The sequence below is a fragment of the Molothrus aeneus genome, chromosome 7, assembly GCF_037042795.1.
Source record: "Molothrus aeneus isolate 106 chromosome 7, BPBGC_Maene_1.0, whole genome shotgun sequence".
Classification (NCBI taxonomy): domain Eukaryota; kingdom Metazoa; phylum Chordata; class Aves; order Passeriformes; family Icteridae; genus Molothrus; species Molothrus aeneus.
Window position 1 is genome coordinate 10,821,208 of NC_089652.1, and position 23,189 is coordinate 10,844,396.

The 23,189-nt window shown below is 40.6% G+C and overlaps 1 protein-coding gene across 1 annotated transcript in view; it reads right to left on the bottom strand.

Annotated features, from left to right (window-relative positions):
* ANKRD44 (ankyrin repeat domain 44) overlaps window positions 1-23,189 on the bottom strand; it is a 132,530-nt gene that overhangs the window by 58,183 nt on the left and 51,158 nt on the right. Inside the window, exons 2-3 of the mRNA XM_066553139.1 lie at window positions 12,312-12,395; window positions 3,157-3,235 (exon numbers count right to left, since the gene is read on the bottom strand). Coding sequence (XP_066409236.1) covers window positions 3,157-3,235; window positions 12,312-12,395 — 163 coding nt within the window. The remainder of the gene's footprint in view (window positions 1-3,156; window positions 3,236-12,311; window positions 12,396-23,189) is intronic.

The window sequence follows — 23,189 nt, forward strand, 5'->3', positions numbered from 1 at the left end:
CAGAGAGGAAACTTTCTGTATTCTACTTTTCTTTAATATGGCTGTTTTGTAATCTTTGCCATTTTTCACACTCAAATTTTTCTGCCAAAAGAGGAAATAAATCTGAAACTGCCTCTGTTCTTTTGAGATCTGAAATAAACAACTCATTGCTGGCTTTCAGGAATAAAGTTAACATCTCTTTATCATAACTAAAGTACACTTTTCCATCCACCACATCTGCCAAATCCACATCTCTAGATTCCACAGTCTAAATCTCCAATATTAGGGATAGTCAATGGAGGAAGAAAACTGTACTCTTTAACCTATTAATGTCATTATTTACTTGCACCTTTCCAATTTCTCCTGTAAGACACAGCAACAGGCCCACCAAAATGTAAGGACAGCTTCCTGCCAAGAAGCCCAGAGCCTTCTGAAAGAGTAAAGCAAGGTAACATTGCCAAGATGGCAAGTGCCTTGGTGGGGAACAAGGGGTAAGGGCCTGAGCTCAAACACAATGCCCTCAGGAACCAGCTCAAGTGGGAATGCAGCTTGTATTTGCCTAGACAATTGTTCCTGCACGTCCATGACTGTGGCACCATACAGAGATTCCTTCTGGGAGATGGTTACCTTGCTGCTCCTCCTTTCTGACAGAAGGAGGTGAAGAAGTACTCAAAGCTCCCTGCTTTCATGTAGCCTGAAAAAACAAAACCCCTCAGCACCCTTCCCCAGCCTGAACCATCTGGTTATGGATCAGACCTTGGGGCTGGTGTAAACCCCTCTGGCTTTGACATTTAATGGGCCATGGTGACTCACACCAGCTGAGGGATCTGGCACTCTCCCTCCTGAACCAGGTCCAAACAGAGTCCATTCCAGTGGCCACCTAGAAAGCCATTCCTAGTCTGTCTCCAACCACCTGGGCAGAAATTTCATTCATTAGACACTACATTTATTTGTGCCACCACCAGTTTATGAACCACAAATGTCAGAAGGTGTTTATTTATTTTAATTTCTCTCCTGAACACTGTAAAAATTGAAAAGTGTTGATACTGCTCCTAGCTTCTGCTCATGCTGAGAATATTGCTTGACACCAACAGCAAGTGTTTGTGTGCTTTCTCTCTGTGAAACCACCATTGCATTTTAAGTCAGACAACAAAGTTTTTCTGCTTATGTAACTGAATGTTATGTTCAGATTAATATTTTATGATACAATTTCACTACTACTACCATTTGCTGACTGAAGAGGTGAAGCAAAGGAAGATGCTGCACTTGTCATTGCAGCCTGGTTCATGGAGAGATCACAGTCACAAAGAGGTGTTTGTAACAAGTCATAAACCTGCTCCTTCAATTCTCAGAAACCTCCAAACCTGCTCTTGGATACAAGCACTCATGCTCATCATGAGAAATGATTCTTCAGATATTAAAGAACAATGAATAAGTAGAATATACAACACAAAATTAATTTTGACTCATGCTGAGCTAGTGGGGAAAAGATCCACACAGTTCCTGCAGACTGAACCCAAGCACAGTCCCACTGACACAAAGCTGAATTTTTAAAAGCCCACGTTATAAGTTTTTCACACTCACTTGCATATATAAAAACTCCCCAAGGTGCACCACCTACATTTTATGTTGTTGATCAGACAAACCCTATAAGCCATGGATGACATTTTGGCAGTGAGGTGCTAGAACTAAGTATCCCAGAAGAACTCTAGAAAGCCTTCTTCCCTCATCAGGAACATTCACTGGGACATTTTTGGGTGCTGTTTGGGAAAAATGGGCAAAACTGTTTCACATTTCTCTTTATGAGGATACTGCCTGTGCTGATGCTTGCAAAACTTGAAAAACACATTGTTCCTGCAATCTCCTTACACCACAATGGAACAGCAGTATGTGACAAACAGCACACACTGCAAGAACACATGCACAGATTAAATTTATTAAATCCTTCCTCCCAAGAAAGAAAATCATGCTTGCATTTAGCACATTGAAAACCCACCCAAGCATAACCTGTCAGCAGAGCACTGCTCTTTTCAACCATTCTGCTGCTGTCAGGGGTAGAGCAGGAAGAGCTGATGTATAGCCAGCTAGTTACCCTCACTAAGCAATTAAGCAACCCAGAATTCCCCCAAAATGAACAGAGGAAACACAGCTACAGCAAAGTGAGTTCTCATTTTCTGCCTTCTCCAGATCTGGCTAGACTGGTGAGCCAAAGAAATAGAATTGTGTGCTCTGCATGTGCCCATCAACAGCCTGATCTAACTTGGAAATTCAGTGCTTTGAGCAGGAGGCTGGATAGGTCATCTCTAGAAATACCTTCTGGAATTAATCTAGGATTCAAGGCTGGAAATTAGAAGGTGCCTTGTAATCAAAAGGCTGAGAATTCTGAAATAACTTTAAAAAATATATGGAATTCATTTGAAGGAACTGTCTAAAAAATTGTGAAACCAACTGTGTACCGAAGTTGCTTGGAAGGGGTTAGAAGTTTGTACCATAAGGTTCCTTTCAGTCCCACATTCTTAAATCCTCATAATCCTCATTACTCTTACAGTTCTCCAGCTTAGAAAAACACTGCTTTGAAATCTGCCAGCACATCCAGGAGCTTGCCATGAATTATGCTCCCTTTTTGAGAGATGACTGCTTTATGCTTTGTTCTGACATATTTTGATCGTCTTTTCTGTCACTACAACAGTTGGGAAACTTTTCTTTTATTTCTTTTGTTTAGATACTTCCTACTATACAGTTTCTAACATCCAAATAAACTTCCTGATTCTTAGAAACATGTTTCTAATGTAAATAGCACTTACAATTCATTTAAGCTGATTAATAATTTTTTTGCTCTTATTCCATAATTTTTGCTTAACAGGAATTCTTGTACTCCAGGATATGAAGCCATATTTCAAATATGTACTTCAGCAAGTTTCTGAATCACAAATACTGTCAGTTTGAAGGCTTTAAAAGTTGTTAAAAGTTACTTTGTTTATTAATTCTGCTCAGTCACAGGGTGCTTTTCATTATTTTATCACCAAATTTAAATATACTTTCTAAGCTTGCAAGAAATGCAACAAGCTCTGTGAAACTCAAAAATAAACAATGCCCAAAACTCCCTCATATATGTTTTGCTGTAGCTTTAAAATGAGCTGATTTACCAGTTAACAGCAGTGAGGGACTGTACCTTACCTGACAAAATGAGAAGCTCAATGATGTCTGCATCCCCCAGGAATGATGCAACGTGAAGGGGCGTTCTTTTCTCAGCATCCTACAAAACCACAGTTATAAAACATGGTCACTAAGTGCAGCCATTGGTGTAAAAGAGCAAAAGATTTCTATATATTTCTTTTTCTGGGTGCATTTTTGTTTGCAATTAGAAATGCAATCTCAGCCAGGAAAAGAACAAAATTCAAGAACTCAACAACTCAACTCCCAATAATCGTCTATTTTTTATCACTCATTTCCACCAGACCTTGCAGAGATATTGCCTTTACTCTGATATTCTGTTACAGGTAGATGAAATCAAAGCTAAAATGAGCAAAAGACAGCATCTTTAGGTCTCTTTCAAAAACATTTTCCACTCTTCGGTATCACAGCAACATAATCCAGATGCTTCTGGATATCAGACTTTGTAATGCAGTTTGCATCAACAGTACAAAACCAGAGGCTTCAAAAGGATAACTCAGGAGAATTATTTGGAACCACACACAAGGTCAAGATACAAACTCTTCTTGGTCTACAAAGGTTCTTGTAGACCATAGCCTGGGTATGTACAGCAGCCCAAGATGGGCATGTACATCTTGACTGACCTTTAAACATAAGTAAAGCGTACCAGACAAATCTGTCTTTAAACGTAGAAGAATTGCTAAGATACATACATATATATACACACACACACATATATATTCTGAAGTTACATATATATATATATATAACTTCTGAAGTTACATATATATATATATAACTTCTGAAGTTACATATATATATATATATATAACTTCTGAAGTTACATATAGATATATCTTCTGAAGTTATATATATATATATTTATATATATATATATATATATAACTTCTGAAATACATGCAGGGTTCTTTTGATTTTTGTAATTTTCCAAATTAAGGAGTCCATTTCACAGGGTTTTTTTATTATCATTTCAAGGGGTATAAATACAGTGTTTACAAAACCCCTTTGTTTTATTGCTTTATTCAGCTGATTCCAGAACAGAGGCCTTGAAAAGAAACTGCTAAATATTACAATATGGGCAACAACATGCTAATACTGCTCATTGTGCTGTTTCCAGTCCTAAATGTTATTTCATTTTGGTTTTGAACCACAGAAATTCTAAGTTCTAAGTTCTAAGAGACCTTAGCAATCCAACTTATTGCAATCTACTAGCATTAAATATTTTAAACTGGCAACAAATTCAACACTTCCTGCAAACAGTATCAACAGAGAAATCCTACCAATATTTACATCCTGTCCCTGAAAAAGATCTCTGAGCCTGTCATGAAAAATATCACTTTCAACATGCCCAAGCGATCATCTACCATGAGCTATTTTGGAATATCTTCAAAGTATGCTATAAATGCGGACAAATCTGAGTAGCAGAAACATTTGTCATGGGAATGCTGAAAATTGTTTTCTGGCACTGAGAAGCCCAGAGCCACTGATCACCAGAACAGTTTATGTTTAATTTTTGTTTGTATGGTTTTTTTAAGCATACATCATGTACATAATCCTCAAATTGTGCTGCGTTGGGTTTTGATCTTAGGTATCGGGCATGCACATGAAACACCCAGAAGACTGGTTACATAAAACCCTGATTGTCACAGGTCAGAGGGCAAGGAAGATCTCTCACAGGCTTTCACTTTCTCACATGGTAGGCAAAGCAAAGGAATATTAAGCAGTGTCCATGCAGCAGTGCTCCCTCAGGAACCAGTACCACAAGCTACTCTCATATGCTTCATTCCTAACACCATAGAACAGCTTCTACAGGCTACATAAATGTATGTGAGATCTTCCATGGCTTTCATATTCCCTGTCCTAAGGCTACCCATGGCAAAAAATACACTGACTGATCAAACATATATACAACAATAGAACCAGTTTTATTTTTTTCTTAGTTTGTTGTTACGAATGCATGAAGCTCTCTTTAGTACAACACAGTACTTGAAATAGCCATTGTACCTGTCAGTGCAACACAGCCAACTTTGGCAAGGGCGGAGCACTTGCAAGTTGAATGGTAATGATACAAGGCCAAGCAATTTTCTGTACCATGAAACCAAGGCTCTGTTGATTATAAGCAATTTTCTGTATTAAACTGTAAAACTGATGCAAATTTGATATTCTGAGGGAGGAAAGGAAATGAAACAGAAAATTTTACTCTTCTGTAACAGGAACAACTAACTATTACAGAAGAGCTTTCTAAGCTTTCAGTTTTTAAAATCAATACAAAGCCCTATCATATTGAGTGTGAATCCAGTTTTCAGAGAAAGATGGGTTACTCACGAAACTGAATTTAAGCTTCATTTCTATGAGAGGAAAAAAACCCTGAAATTTATCCATTTATCACAACCAGGCACAAATCAGCATTGACTTGCACACAGGCAACATTTTCAGGAGTTTGGCAGGGAGAAACCCACACACGACACCTGCAGCCAAGCAGGCAGTGAACAACTCACTGGAGAACATCCCTGAGCTCCTGTTCAGGCTGTGCACAGTGAACAACTCACTGGAGAACATCCCTGAGCTCCTGTTCAGGCTGTGCACAGTGAACAACTCACTGGAGAACATCCCTGAGCTCCTGTTCAGGCTGTGCACAGTGAACAACTCACTGGAGAACATCCCTGAGCTCCTGTTCAGGCTGTGCACAGTGAACAACTCACTGGAGAACATCCCTGAGCTCCTGTTCAGGCTGTGCACAGTGAACAACTCACCAGAGGAACATCCCTGAGCTCCTGTTCAGGCTGTGCACAGTGAACAACTCACCAGAGGAACATCCCTGAGCTCCTGTTCAGGCTGTGCACAGTGAACAACTCACCAGAGGAACATCCCTGAGCTCCTGTTCAGGCTGTGCACAGTGAACAACTCACTGGAGAACATCCCTGAGCTCCTGTTCAGGCTGTGCACAGTGAACAACTCACTGGAGAACATCCCTGAGCTCCTGTTCAGGCTGTGCACAGTGAACAACTCACCGGAGAACATCCCTGAGCTCCTGTTCAGGCTGTGCACAGTGAACAACTCACCAGAGGAACATCCCTGAGCTCCTGTTCAGGCTGTGCACAGTGAACAACTCACCAGAGGAACATCCCTGAGCTCCTGTTCAGGCTGTGCACAGTGAACAACTCACCAGAGGAACATCCCTGAGCTCCTGTTCAGGCTGTGAACAGCAAACAACTCACCAGAGGAACATCCCTGAGCTCCTGTTCAGGCTGTGAACAGCAAACAACTCACCAGAGGAACATCCCTGAGCTCCTGTTCAGACTATGCAGAGCACTGGTACCCCAACAGAGGAACTGAGGCTTCTGTCTGTCTGTCCCACCACAGCCATGTGTCCCCCTCAGAGCCCTGGTCCCTCACAGCCACAGCTCCTCACTCTCTGGCTCAGCACCCCACACCCCAACACTCATCCAGCCCCAGCTCCTCGTCCTGTGCTGCTGGGAACAGGAGCACAAAAGTGAATCCATAATGATCTAAACACTGGAGGCTACACACAGAGAGAGGGATAAAAAATGTCCTTTCAAGGAAAGGCTTGGCAGAATCCCAAACCTCAACATACATTATCAAGGCAAGGAAAATAAGTGAGGGGAAGAGATGATAACAGGATTACAAAAAGCATTAAGAGAAATAATCAGACCTGCTTCGAGTGCAGTTCTCAGAAGAACAAAAGGTCAGCAATAGACGGTAGCTAAGCTATAAACAATGGCTAGAAAATCATGCTGATATGAGATAAACTCTCTTTCCAGTACCTGAAGAGAGCTGGAGAGGGACTTTTCACAAGGGAGTGTAGTGATAGGATAAGGGGAAATGGCTTCAAGCTGAAAGAGGGCAGGTGTAGATAGATACTGAGAATAAATTCTTTACTGTGCAGGTGCTGAGGGACTGACACAGCCTGTCCAGAGAAGCTGTGGATGCCCTGTCCCTGGAAGTGTTCAGGGCCAGGGCCAGGCTGGATGGAGCTTGGAGCAACCTGGTCTGGTGGAAGGTGAAAGGTGTCCCTCATGGCAGGAGTTTGGAATGAGATGATCTTTAATGTCATTTTGAACCCAGAGCATTCTATGCTTCTGTGAAAACTGCATTAGTAGCCTATATTAGCTCACAGAAAAGATGATGCTGCAGGTTAACATCACCTGTACACCTTTTTTTTTTTTTTTTTTTTTTTTTTATAATACAGATAAAAGAAACTAAGACTCTAACAGCCAGGCAATCAGGAGCAGAAGGCCTCAGCAAGAAAAACACTCAACACATGCTTAAACTGTTCAAGTGATCACAGTGGCACAGATAAGGCCCTCACAGGCTTAAAGTTAGACTAGTCCTTAAGTGCTCTATTGGATCAGAGCCTGGGGTACATGAAGATTAGCAGAACAGTGAGCTGAATGAATCATATCAGCACATGTAAAATTATCAGGCACATTAAGGAAAGGCACATACATTTTCTCCTCAACACAGCCTACATGTCAAAGGAGATAATGGATCTGAATTTTCTTATCAACTGCAACTGCTCAGATCAGGTGATGCTTAGGACAGAGTTATTTACTATTAAAATGTAAATGCAACTGCTGCAGAAAATAAATGTATGTAACCTTTCTTTGTCACCAAACTGACTGAGCAGCTAACAGCAATAGCTGGAGTTTAATCCACCACAGAAACAGAGTTACTGAAGCCTTTGGATTCCCATCACTTTCAAAATGTGCCTGGGTGGCAGAATAAAGCATATGAATGAATATAACTTCCACTGATCAAGTCTAAGCAAAATAATGGCAGAAACAAACCTCCTGCTCATTCACTCCATTTACAGTTGTTACATCTGAGTATACCTCATTTAAATAGCATAGCCATTAAAAAATTTTCAGATACAAGTTGACTTCAGAAAATTAAATATTGGGAACTGCTAGGAACTACTGAAGAGGCTAAAAGCTTATGAGCACCTATTTCTTGGGCTATTTACAACTGTTTGGAGCCAAAAGCTGATGTTGTACCAAGAAAATCTCTGCTGCTTCAAGTATTTCCTCCTCCTCATACATTGTTTTATTAAAGCCTGTAATTCAGAAAGTAAATCAAAGTGTTTGACTGTGAGCACCACAGGTGAAAGTCAAGCTGTATAACTTATACTTTGGGCTCTTTCTTCTGCATCATAAGAGAAATTCCCATCTGAAAATGCAGATCCTCGTTCCAGCACCTCTCATCCCAAAGTCTTCAGCTCAGCCTCAGAAATAAAGATTTCTCTGAGCTGAGTCTTAAATTGCCAAGTGTTCATGAAGCAGAAGAGGCAAATACTTTGATCTTTCAGAACAAGAAAAATTATCTTTATTCTCCCCCCTTATCTAGCAATTGCCTTCCATGAAGCTGACAGTGACTTTTATGCTAGAAAAGCATAACTTTAAAAACTCATTCCAGATTGAGACCATAGAAACTGTTATCCTAAAGAATGAAAATATTTTGATGATTACTGATGTTCACTGTAAGACTCAAAAGATAGACTTGAACAACTCCTCCCCTTTTATAAACACAGAATTGACTTTGGATGGGGGGTTGTTAAGGCATGGGAGCACACATCACTCAGGATGGGAAAAGATTCAGAAAATTCAAGTAATTCAGGCTGATATTGCTACTTTTGAAGACAATAATGCAGTTACAGCCAAATCCTGCCATGAGACTTTAATGGTCTATACATCCTTAACTGCCTCAAACTGATGAGATGAGTCACCAGCACAGATATATATAACATAGTAACCATTACTACACTACCACCCTGTTGCAATGCAACCCAGAATATTTCAGACTCTGTCTTTCCAGCAGAATCTTCTTCACAGTTCAAAAAATTTCTTTATAAAGTATTTTTTAAAAAATCTAAGCAAAAAATAATACTTCATCTAAACACAAGTCATGCTAGCTACCTTGCATTGAGAACATCAGTGTAATTTTATATTCAATTTTGCTACATAATGGAGAATTGTTCATAATTTCTGTAGAAAAAGAATTCTCCATCACTTTCTACTTAAATAAACAGCATATTAAACAGCACTACTAGAGGCTAAATACCCTCTTCAGCTATCCCAAACATGCAAAGCCTTTCAGACTCACAACCCTAAACAGGTGCCTATTTGTACCCTCAAGCACTCACAGCACCTCTAAAAACATGCTTGGCAATAGTACAGGAATATACAGAACCTGTGTGCATGTGGGAAGGCCTGGAATGAGCCTGAATCCTCCTGACAAAGGCAGTTCTGCAAATCTATGCCTCTCCAAGCAGGATAATAAGGAAAAAAGTCATGAACTGCACACATACATGTGTCTGCATAATGACTTCCTTCCTTCCCTCTTTATCTCCTAATAAACCACCCCCTAAATACACAGTCCTGCATGTATGGCCCTGCCATCTCTGCTGGGGCTGCTGCCTGCTCCTCTGCAGACACTCGGCAGCCAGAAACAGGGTTCTATCCAAGAGAACACAGCATTAGGGGATAAAACATAAAAAGAGAGAGAATAAATGACTTGCAAACAACACATCATTTATGGGGAAGAATACTGGAAGGTTTTTTACTTTTTTTTTGACTTTGGATATTTTAAAGAGAAACTGAACTGGAAGACTGAGTTACAAATGGAAATTTCACAGGGAGGATTTTGGTTTATAACATTGCACACAACAACTGGACTTTGCAGACACAAGGTGTTGCACAGCTCATGTACTATGAATCCCAAATAAGAAGGAGTGACACCTGGATCCAGATTAGTCCCTAGGTTCTGGGGTCATTCTCTCCCACTCTTCCCTAAGTAGAAACAGCACTCCAAAATATCCCCCTCTACATACACATAGCATGATCACCCTGCTGCTTCTGAATGTACCAGACAGCAAGAGTACAAGTGTCTACCTGCAACTCATCTGGCAGCCTGGATTGCCCAAATGACATCACAAATGTCCTGGGAAAAAGGCTGCTGAATGCTGACCACACTTCCCAAGGACACAGTGTGTACTCAGTACCCAGGGGGAGGGAATTGCTCATTGCCAGCTAAATATAACAGGGTCCATGCCCTCAGGATGCACAGGTGGCATCACGTGCCCCCAAAGCACAGGTAGGGACTGGAGAGGTCAAAGTGACAATTACAGTGGCAGAACGAATTAAAACCACACTTGTAATCCAAAGAGATTTCACTTTGATTAAAGTAGAAATCACAATTACAGCAGTATCCAAATGTAGCCATTTTCATCAACAAGTCCTTGGCTTGGGAAGTTACTAATTATTTTACCAGACCAAAAAAAAAAAGTGATCTTCTAAACTTCTGGTTTCCTCCAAACTCTTTCCTGAGATTAATTTTCTCTTGGGACATCTGCACATGCATTCCTAATTTTGTGTTGTTGCTCCATCCACTTTACAATACTTCTCTTAATGGAGATTAAAAATACCCAGATGTTTTAAACTTCAGAAATAACCCAACCTTGCTGCAAGAGCACACTTCTACATTGTATCCCTGTCCTACCTACATTTGAACTATTCCAGTGTTAACACAGCCAACCAAAATAATCAACAAAGGACAAATCTCTGCCAAACGGTGTCAGAGTTTCCTCTCATGTGAGCAACCAAAAGCTAACATGGAAGTAATTAAAAACACCCTTAAAATGGAAACAGAAGCATGGAATGCAAATTGCCAGCTCACAGCACAATGAGGGGGAAATCTTTTCCTCTTTCTTCAGTGATATTTTAAGCAATTGACACTTCCCTGCAGTCACTATTCAGAACACAACCCTCAGAGCTGGTGTTGACCAGTATCTTTTTAATTACTTCAAAGAACAGCTTTGAGTTTTGCTCCTGAGGAGGCAAAGCATTCCTGGGTGGATTTTGAGCATTGTAAGCAGTATTCTGGGCAAAACCATTCAATGACGTTTTCTATTAAGTATTATGGGACTCATCTGCAAAACACGTGTTCTTCATCTAATCTTGCACCTGACAGCTGAGAGCATCTCCCTAGCAACCATCACCAACACACTTGCAGCCAAAAGATAGAAAAACATTGGAGAAATCCACGATAATCTCGTACAGGAAATGCTGCTTTGAAAATCCAGCATGAAATACAGATGAAATTTGGGGACTGTGGTGTTCATCTACCTTGCTGAGGGCGTTTTGTTTGGCTGGGTTTGGTTTTTTCTTTAAAATCATCAGCAAAAAACAATGAAGGAGGAAATTCAAGGGAGATGGTTCTTTAAGGAAGCATGATTCTTTCAGGAACTTGCAGGAAAATAATCAGGTACTGATAATCATGAGGAAAGCTTAACATCAAGGTCTTGGATCAGATTTATAAGATTGGCATCTTTCCTTCTACTGGACAGCAAACAGGGTGGAACCCCAGTTGACCAGCCCTGTAGGATCACCTCTCTAGCTCCTTTTGGTAGCTCTGAACACAGAAAAACATGAAGAAAAGGAAGGTTGATTCAAAAGTCCAGGAAACACCTGGAAATTATCATTCTGCTTCTGCTTTATATTCTCACCACTTTGAGAGGCCACAGATTGTAGTCAGGACTGGCAGGGCTTGTTTCTATCAGTACGGACATAAGTTAAAATCAAAGCGGGGGGAAAAGACCCACCCCAATTTCTGCAAAAAAGACCAAGTTGACTTGGAGGTATATTTTTCACTGCCAAAGCACTCAACTACTACTTGTTTACAGCTGCTTACCATTCTGGCTAGAATAAGTCAATCTGCAAAACAGTAATTCCTTTGTGGGCAAATTGTGGCCAAGATTCTGCTTCCTTACTCTCACTACTGAGAATTATATTGGAGCTTTAGTTCAAGTAGAGTCAAATGCATAACAGCTCCTGATCTGCAAAGACTTTTCATAAAAGGAAGCCCTACAGAGAGTAAAAATATGCAATTTTCAGCTGTTTTCATTCATTTTCTCAGTAAGAGAAAAAACAATGTCCCTGACTGACCTGCACATTTGGAATAATTACCATACACTTAGAAAATTTAAAGTCATCTGCTGGAGACAATTACATTGACTCCTACTTAGGATACCACTGAAGCCCCAAATCTCTTACTTCCCAATAATTTCCATTCTGTTATTTGTCAATTACATTTTTAATACTGTCATTGCCACAAGCATGGTGCGCAACATGCCAGTCACATACCAAGGCGTTGACATCCTCAGTTTTGTAGATCAGCATCCGTATCTCTTCTGGATCACCACTGAAAATCGCCTGGACCAGTGGAGGCTGGAAAAAGAAAACAGAAGCAGAAACATTACAGGTTTGTTTATTTTCTGTTTAAACTGAGAGCACTTTACTCCTGCTAACAGCTTCTAAATCTGCCCAGAGACGTAGTGTGACCCCAGTCCCAAATCACCAGGAGCATCTCATCAGTAAGAGCTACCAGTTTGCTTGAGGATAAACTGAAATCATGAGCATGTTTGTGCCTATAATGAGCATGTGTGTGCACAAACAGGGACCCCCATTAGAACAGCAACTTTTGTCAACAACACACAATTAGCCCAGATGTTCTCCCTGGCATGTAAGGGGAAAACTAATTACATCAGATAGTGCTGCATGCTTGCTCTTGGCACAGATGAATGGCCATGCCATACACATTTAGAAACAGAACATTATGCAGATAATGAATTTCTGGGCAATCACTAAACAACTTGTATTTTTTTTCCCGAATAAATACGCCATGAGCGCAGTTAATTTTAACCACCCAAGAAGCGAAGTAATTATCTTATTGTCTCAAGTCTGTTATTATGCTATTATGAATGGGAATGCAGGAATAAATAACCAGGCCCACAGGAGAAACAATGTGCCATGCTCGCTATGCTCGCTGCTCTCCAAGGCTGGCGTCACCGCCGGGCAGCGGGAGGGAGCGCTGCGTGCGCTCAGCGCTGCCACGCTCAGCCAGAGCTGGTGACTTCAGCCCTTCCGACCACCTTGGCAGCAAATTTCTGAGCTAGTAACCAAGCTGGCAGCACACTGAACTAAAAGAAGAAAAACTGTGCTGCTGGAGACTCGGGAAAAGAAGGGGACAATTCACAAAGACCCCTATCCCATAAAGCATGTGGCTGAAACAGGCCCCGCTTTCACCAGCACCCTCCTGAAGACAATGTGTGCCCCCCAAGTCTCACTCCTGGTTGCTTCATGGTCCTACTGGCCAAAAGGAGTTTGTGGTGCCATGCAATCACCAGAACCTAAAATAATCCTGTAAAATGGCAGCATGCATGACTACTTAAGCACATAAAACTGCAGTTCTTGAGATTCTACAGAATTTAGCTGTCTTGTAAACAGGCTATCTCAAAATTCACAAAACAGGCTGAAAGAACAAAGTAAATACAATTTCCTCCCTATCTTTTCTTATTCAAATGTGGAAAATACATTTTAAAGTTAATGGTGTCTATTTTAAGACATATTAATCCCTTATGTCCTTGAGAAACATTCATACTGGAATTTCATTCTTGCTACTCTTCCAAAAATGAAAAGGGCTAAAGCAGCATCTATCATCACCATTGTCTATGTCTTACATATTGTAGTGGATGTTTGAAAAAGGAAGGAAAAAAAATTGCATTTCACTTGAACCATTTAGCATGCTCCCTTCCCAGCCATGTCAGAATGGGCAGAGAATATTTCCCAACAGGGGATGCAAACACCAGACCCTTCTCTCCTAAAACTAACAGCTATGAAGAATCAGTGAATCTTTATGAAATTATTATGATTCCACCAAAATATTTGCATTTCCTGTGCATTTATCATAATATTTAAATGAAAAAAAAAAATCAACAGGAAAGCAGAGAACTCCTCAATTTCAAGCTGAATGACAATCACAATCCAGTAGTAAAGAAACAAACACCCCCAGCATCTTAGATTAATCCCTGAACCCATTTGCAGCATGCCCAGCATGCAGTATGCCCAGCACCCAAGGAAAAGTATCAGCCAGACTCTGGTGACATTTAAGGTGAGACCTCAGACAGAAGTAAGAGAAAAAACCCTCAAAATTCAAATCTATTAGATTTTAAAAAACAAAAAGAAAAAACCCAACCAAGTAAAGTGCTGTTACAGGCAATGTTTTTCTTTTAAAAAAGGAGGGAGTAAAGTATTGTGCATCATGACATTAAAAAAAAGGAAGGTCTACAGTAAGGCACTTTGACCATTCTTCCCTTTGCCAGAAATCTGAATCAAACCCTTGGTTTTACAGGAAATGTTTGACCTTTCCAATTAGCATGAGCCACTTAACACAGAAAGCAGACTGAGAACATCGTGGTGTTCTTTAGACCTGTGACACACAGAAGATCCTCATCTCAATTTTTGTCCACCATACCATGGTCACATTCACCCGCAGTTCCTTGATCAAACCCCGGTGTTCATTGTGCCTCTGAAGCAGGGTATAACTCCTACCACTTATACATGTAACCTTTGCTGACAGGAGAAAGTTGCCATATACCCATTTCAAAGGCCTCATCTTTCAGACCTTTTTCCCCTGTAAGATTTAATTTTTATAAATTAATCACGATAAAGTCGATCTCTGATAGCTGTAGCAGCAAGACACTGAGATAATGGAGAATGATCAGAGCCTGGAAACTGGAAAGAGGAGATAAAAATGATCAGAGCCTGGAAACTGGAAAGAGGAGATAAAACCAGTACAGGTTAATAACCATCTTGAGTCACTGCTGTTCAGCCTGCTCCAGCTGGCCATTTTTCTAATTCACTATGTCATTATTTTACTTTATTTTCAAAGGTATTCGTTTTGAAATGAGAATGTATTATTTATTGTTGAGGCAATTTTATTACATATTGAGACCTAGTTCGGTGTAAGATGTGCAATCAAGTATAATGAATTGGACTAATACAATGGAATTCTTGTCCAGGAAATCCATGTCAGAACTATGTTGCAGCAGTACTGCTCAGTCTGAGGTCAGAGCTGAGAAGATGCCTCCACGTCCATCAGCACAATGGAAAAAGCATTGCTGCATTCAGCAGCTGACAGGGATGGAATGGGGCTTGTGCAGTTACACACACATTGATGATGGATGCTCAATGAACAGTGATCTTCACTGATAACTATATTCATGCATCAATGACTTCAAATAGCTTTTTTTTTTTAATTTTAATTCCTGAAGGGTAAATAATTTTCCTTTCTAATTATTAAAGGATAGTGTATTTTTGGAAATCATTTCTAAAACTTGTGACATCATTAATGGGTTATTTCATTAACAGAAATATTTTGCTTTAAAAGTCTTCAAATTGTTAAGAAGTTGTTAAACTCTTATAATAAAGGGGGGAAAAAAGCACAAGCAGAGAGCAGATTATATATAACTATTATTAGAATTAATCAAGGGTGCAGGGTTTTGGAATGATGAACAACTGTTTCATCAGCTCAGCTCTCTGTAGCTTCCAATTTCTTAAATAGAATTTCAGTTGGGAGTGTTCACATTTTTTCTGAAAATAAACTCCAGCAGCTAACAAAAACCTTTCCATGTTACTTCTTCTACAGAGTTACTATGATACGTATGAAACTTAGCAATAAGTTTTATTAGAGGCTTCTTTACTTTGTGCTGAAACAAGCACTTTAGTAAAAAATAAATTGTGTCTGCAGACACCTTCCAGTGTCGCAACATATTCCTATCTTTACTGCATGCAGGGCAATCATAAGCTAGACTTCAACCCACCAGGTAAAATTAACTTGTTGAACTGAAGGCACAGTGATTTTTTCAGCAACAGAATTTAAACCCACATGGAAGAATGTCCTGTGGCTCAGCTGGATTCCACAGAGCCAACAAGCTGTTCCAAGAGAAAAAGTGCAACACTGGGAAATTCTCCTCCATAGATCTGATTGTTACCAAGGGGCATTGGCAAGTCTCTGACTCCAGAAGAGATGAAGCCTGTAAGGGGATTGTCTCAAGTATAATTTTAATTATTATGTCCAAAGCAGGTGCTGAACCTCCTAGCAAACTTTGCATTTTTGTTGAGCAGCTAGTAACTGTGACATATACTGAACATTTTGCCTTGATTTTAGAAATCCTGACTCACTGACCAGGACTTATTTAACCAGATTTTTGTTTGACAGGAGGTAGAGGCTGATAGGGAAAGGATGATTGACTCCCATGACTATTTGATCTCACAGACTATCATTTGCTCCTTTGAGTGAAAAAAGCTACATTTTGATCCTTTATTAGTTCTAATTGCCTTACATCAAGTTCCTGGACTAAACACTTGGATATATCCATGTATTCATGTAACTAGCAAGGCAATGTATCAAGACACACAATCATTTCAAAGTGGTATTGATTCTGACAGTGTTTAGCCAAACACCTCTTTTTTTTCTGAAAGTACTCCCACTAATCAAGATAACAAGGTTGTCTGCTATGTCACATCACATACATCTATTTCCTTCCATTGGCCAAAGCAAAAAGGCTGCTCCCCTCCTTAATTTTAGTTTAGGACTTTTTCCCTCTGCACATACAGCACATGAATACCTGAAATGCAGTTTTAACTTACAAGTCTGTATTAGTGAACAGCCATTAACTGGATTTCTCTTAATTCTTAGAGTGCCTTTACCTGATGCTTAGTATTTATACAGTTCCATGTACAGAAATTACTCAACACTGATAATTTTCAATAGGCTTTGTAGTCTAGTTCCCTTGCATCAGGGGTTAGCCTTTTACTGTGTTTTAGGAACGAATTGCTGGGTAAATACAAAAAAGGTTTGCTCATAATTTGTTAATTCAACGGATGCAATCCTGTTGTTGGAATTTCTATATACACTTCTGCCCAACAAAGTACTTTCACAGAGCTGGTATTTGGAGAATAATGCCCTTGGATGCCTGCTAAGAGGTGTTACATACCAATTACAGATCTTTACTAAGTGACTTAAGGAATACTTGTCCAAGCAACTGAAAAGCCAGTGGAGAGAATCAAATCTGTAGATTGGGTGTACTGGTTCCCTGGAAGCACTGTGACAAACTAACAGCACTGTTAAGTGAGCAAATGCACTTAGGACATTTATACTGAGCAGATCAATAAATATCCTGTATGCTGCAACATTTCAAACACCACAGAAAAAAAATTCAATTAATTTAATTCTATCTTATTATGTCCTTCCATTTATTGCAGACTAGCCCAGTGATTTAAGGATTGCACATCAATCCTCTGCAGCAAGGACAGCATGCATGCCTACACATTGCTATTTATTTCAATTTGTTCCACTGTGTTTGAATGCTCAAGGACCAACAAACTTATATGACACACAGAGGTATTCAAAAAAACATGAGCCAACATTCCCAAAACTAAAAAAGAACCTCTGCATGACAGAGGCACTTCCAAGCTGAGAGATCTTCATGTTGCTCTTAGGCCAGCCATTTAAAGGATGCAACTGTGCTCTGACACTTTGCCTGCTCCAATGGCTTTTTAACTTGCTGCCATGCTGTGCTCTAAGTTGCTTAGAGGGATGTAATGGGCATTTAAGTTTTATTGCAACAAGTGTTGGGTTTTCCTGTAATGGCCCCCATTTCTATCTATGTCATTTATAACAGCTTCTCCAAAGCCTCAGGCTGTGTTTGTCCTTCAGCGCATAAAGAAGACTTCACATCAGTGGCACAGGGCACACAGGAGCAGTGGAGAATTGAGCACAGCTTCATTTGTTGTTATGCACTCCTGAGAATAGGTAAAAAATTATATATAAACTCCAAACAGAACATATGTTTAGCTTCAAAAGCAAATTTTACCTAACTTTTTAGAGAAAGAAGAGCTGGAGGGGGGGTGTCGGCATTTGCCTGCGCAACACAAGCCCACAGCTGAAAGCCTCTCCCTCCAATGCTTTCATCTAATGACGAATGGCAACTTCATCAAAACACCAAAAACTGCTCAGTGACCAAATGGAAAATTCCCCAGCGCACACCTGTGGCTCCCAGTATGGTCTAACCATAAGGAACTCGTACTCAGTAGCACCCAGGGCACCAGGAGAGGATGTCTGCAAGGACCCTCAGCGTGGTACAAACAATGCTCAATGTGCTTGGTGCTTGCTCCCCTCTAAGGAAGGCAGAAGTGGTTCCTAAGCAATTGTTCCCATATGTCTGAATAGTTCATGCAATGCTAACACAGTCCATAGGTAGTTCCACACAGGCATGCACTCAGCCTTTCCCACAGTGGCTTCCCAAACAAAGACTTGAACATTACAGAAATATTTGGTGCAGAATTAATTGGAATGCAGTGATTCTAACACGACCAGCAGATATTGCCATTGCTGGTAACATTACAAAAACCTGAGATTAATCACTGGTGTACATTGCTGACTGCATGGCAATCATAAACAGCTACAGAAACAGAGCAGCTCCAGCCTTACTGCTGGATAGCCAGGCAGCTGGGGCAGACTGCAAAGCCTCAGGCAGCATGGCCAGAGAGGGCTGCATCACACCCCTCCAGCTGAATTCAGCTGGGTACCTGGTATCCAGTACTGACCCGGTTCAGAGGCTGGAATTACAGCCTACCAAAACACCCTTCTGCCTCTTCTGGATGGGAAAAGCACATCCTCAGCTTCAGGTGAACAAGTATATTTTGTTGATGTACAATAGCTGCAATGAAGGAGGAAGGGAAAAGCATGATCACTGGAAAAGGGTTAAAGTAGTAGCAGTAGGGCTGTCTGAAACAAGATTGTCTGAGGATAACCTTCCATTAAGGATCTTGTTTTGAACATTGCTTATGCTAGGTTTGGAAAAGAACAATCTGAACTGCTTAGAGCATAGCTCAACCCTGAAAAGAGAGCAGGGCTGTCACAACACATCCTGCATCACCTGCTTTTAAATGATTTCCCCTCCAATACAGCTAAGCTTTTACAAAAAACAAGCTGGGCTTGGGATTGGAGATCCAGGCTGTGCTCCCACAGGCTTCTGGCTCTTCACTCCCACTCAGCAAGGCCCTGATGGCTTTTGCTTACACCCCACCCACCAAACTCCCCGGCTCCAGCCAGGCAGAGAAGACAATAGATCTGATTCTATAATTAAACATAATCACAAATAATCATTTAGTAAGTGATGTGCAAACCAGACTATACTTCACTACACTTCTCCAAAAGCACACATATTGTGAAGTAACAAGAATAAACCAGCTAAACCCCTGCCTCCTCACCACCACCTGCACTCTGGTCCTCTCTGTGCTCAACCCTTTCCCCTCTCCTACTTGAAAACAACATATTGAGACAGCTCAAACTTTAACATGACATTTATTTAATCAAGCTTTCATGATACTTAAAAAGGAAAATAGTCAGGGGATTGATCCTGCTTGTGCAATGCTGGACCCAGCCTGGTATTTCTGTTCACACAATTTGTGATACGCCATTCTAGACAGTGCAAAACAAGCCTCTGGCAGATCTATTTCTGGTGCTAGCTTGGCTCCAGATTTTGGCTGCCTCCCATTTTTCATTAGGAAGCCTATCAACTGCCCCAAGAATTGCTTATATTTCCAGGTGAAGTGAAGGTTACATCCTGCCATTCCTGGAATCCTGAAATTCCTCTACACACTGAAAAGTGCTGCAAGTTGCCTAGGTTTCATTGAACTTATCAGTAAAAGGCACCAAAATAACTCTTGGCCTGTTAAATTTAGATCACTTCTAAAAAGGAAAAGAGCTCAGACTGTTTAATTCAGCTTGCCCAGCGTCCTTTCCTTCATTCTCATTACTGGAGGCTGTCCACCAGTCTTGATTTAAGTGCTAGGGTTTGGTTTTAGTTTTGGCATTTAGGATTGGGGGTGGATGGGTTTTTTTGAAGTGCCTCCAGATCAGATCAGAAAATTAGTTAATAAATACTGTCCTGAAGTTACATTAATCAAGTGGAGACAAAGACTCAGCATGAGGCAGACTAGTTAAAATAAGAAAGCTTTTTTAAAGGAGACAAACGTAAACATAGTAGCATAACATTTGTTATATTCACCAGCATTTGTTACCTATTTTAGTAGAAAAAAGTCTGTCACAGACAGCATAGTAGAATTTGTTGGAATACCCACAAAGATTGAGGATAATCAATCTAAGAGTACCCTGAATTTTTCTTGTCCTCCTGAACTTGTTTGTTCAAAATTTCTTGGGATTTTGTCTCGATACAAACTGTGTGTTGTGTAATATCTCACAACAGACATATCAGCAGCACCATTAAATAACAGTCCTGGGATTGTAATGGCAGTACCAAAAAAAGGATCCAATTCCTTTTATACATGCTCAGCAGCATGTGCTGCACTACTTATCCATTTGAGCACTTCTTGTCATATCCATATTTTGTTTCCCAGAGCTTTTGTCTTTTCTTTTTCCCCCTCCCCCATAATCCATCAATCATTTAGTCAGAAGCAGGGAAGAAGTCCTGGCACCAAGGCAGTGTTTCTGAACAAGAGCACAGCAGACAGTAAAATCTCTGGGGGCATAAATTCCAGCTGGTGTAAATCAGCTGAAGCCAACTTCCAAGTGAGAGGCCCTGTGCCATGTTACACCACCTGCTTTCCAAAGGGCCCTGCACCCTGTCCCCACCAGAGGCACAGCTGAGAGGTGGCCAAGGCAGTGTGAGGTTATGAACCTCAAGAGAAATGAAACTGCCAGCAGCAGAACAGAGCAACAGCAGCCCAGTGACACGTCCGCTCCTCACTAGAGATTTCAGAATAAAGCAGTTAGGGGAGAAACTCGCTTGAAAAACACCAACCCTGCCAAAAGCTTAATTTCCTGCTCACTTGTCTTCAAACACATTTCTTTTTTTGTTTTTAACCAATTGTTTAGGTGCTAAATTCCACAAGAGAGAAAAAAATAAAAGACAATGAAAATCAAATCTGTGTGGAGGGAGGAACGCTCTGAGGGCTGAAGGGGTTCATGCAGCTGGTCAACTTAACCTGGGACATCTCCTCCGTTCAGTGGCCCCACATCCTCTGGAGACCACTGATATCCTGCCTGCACCCAACTCTATCAGCAGCAATGGCAGTCAAGCAGAAAAAGGAAAAAAGAAACGGAAATGCTGCAAGTTTATCTCCCTTCAGTTTATCACTTATGAAACTGTGACTTACCCCTCTTCCTTGCCAAGGCAAGCGTGTGCAAGGGCTGCTACACACACTGCAGCTGGCTCAAAAAACCTTTCCATAGTCCTCTTTCAGTGCAGCAAGAGCTGCTTTTCATCTGGCAGCCTGGACACTCAGCAGGACAAAGTAATAGTCCAGTCCATCTGTAATTAAGTGCTCTATCTGATATATGCAGCACACATTGATACTCATCACACACACTAATAAAAACCCTTTATTTTCAGAAAATTAGTCCTGATTTAGAGAACTCTAAAGAGGCAGCTGATCCTGTAAGATCTTACTTGGTAAGATCAGGACTTCCGCTGGCTAATGGGGTCTGTTTTATATTACTGTACACACAAAGAAGGCAGCTATGAAACAGAGAGTGCCACAATAAATCTGCAGATACTTCAGAACTACAAGAGACTACACAAGTACGTTGGAGGGCAAGATCAGAATTTATAACCACCTTGACAAATTATACAAACAGCCAGGCCACAGGAAGAGTAGGACACTGTTCAGTATGGAGGAGAACATAGCCTGCCTGTTAGTGAGAAATCCAGGGTGGTTACGCAGAAGTGTAAGAAAGAATTTGGGACTGCATTTTACTAACTGAAAGTAACCGAACAACGCTCTGAAAGAGGAAGAGATTTAAAATAGGATTATGACTTGCCAAGCACACAGAGGTCCTTCCACACTGCTCAGTACTGCTTAGGCTGGCTGGAGTGAGACATTTAATTTAGGGCATCACTTGCCTTGAAGACCAAAACAGAGCTCTAAAACATGATTTACAGGGAAAACCTAAACAGATCAGAGCTGGTCACAATACACAGAACATAATTTAAAGGAAACATGAGAACTACTTGCAATACATAAAAGATTGTTATTAAAAGAAGTCATCTGTTTTCCACATCCAAGATACACAGAGCTTAAATGGCTGCACACAAGGAGGATGCATCTCTGCTCCATTAAGGGCAACACAAATGAGGACATGGGTTACCAATTTGGCTGAGTTATAAACTGTGAACTGCAGAAGACTGTATTTCAAAAATAGATCTTGTCCAACAATCACTGAAAGTCAAAGGTATTCTTTTCGCAGGCTTCAGTAGGCAAAGGATTGAATATATGAAAGCAATGGAGGCCAAAAAAAATTCACAGCATGCTTACATGAAGATAAAGGTTAATGCAAAAAGGGTAAGCTACAGCAGAAATCAATAAAAATATATATTTCCAAAAGTTCGAGGGGAGTCTAGTGCCTTTGGTTAGATGCACACTAATACATGGCAGGACTCCAGCAGAATTTCAGATCCTATCTTATTCACTCATCAGAAGGTAATTTCAGCTATGAGGTTCATTTCAATGAGCTCATGCACAGAGTTTCTCTTAAGGACAGATACATTTTGCAATCACAATCTCATGTGTTCCTGAACCTCATCTTCCTCTTAACAGTGACCTGCAACATTTCCAAAGTCCTGATGTCATGGATATCTAAACCAAGCCTCAGACAATAGCAAACCTCCAGGATCATGAAAACAACATTAGAGAGGGAGAAGACATTTTAGGGACTCAAAGAAAACCTGAACTATCTGTTTTGTTTAATCTTACCACTATATTTCAAGCGGATCTTGCTCAGATTCCCCTTGTGTTGCATGTCATACACACACAGCCTCACCACTGCCTGTCTCCTATGCGCTGCAGTGCAGCTCATTCCTCTGGTCAGCAGCTGCCACCCCCACAGCCACCCTCCTGCCAGCTCCAGAAAAACTCAGAAAATCTCCCAACTCACCTTCTCATACACAGCCAGGGCCAAATATACTTTAAAAGACATTAAAGACTAGAATTGATGTTTCCTGATTTCTCTTAGAGGTCATGGAGCTCACAGGGCTCTTGAAGAGCACCACAGTCGGTTATTACTGTTTTCATAAAATACTAAAATCCTTTGCAGATTTTAGTGACTAATAGTTGTTTTTTGCATAGCTGATATAAAATTCAGATTAAAAATGTTTA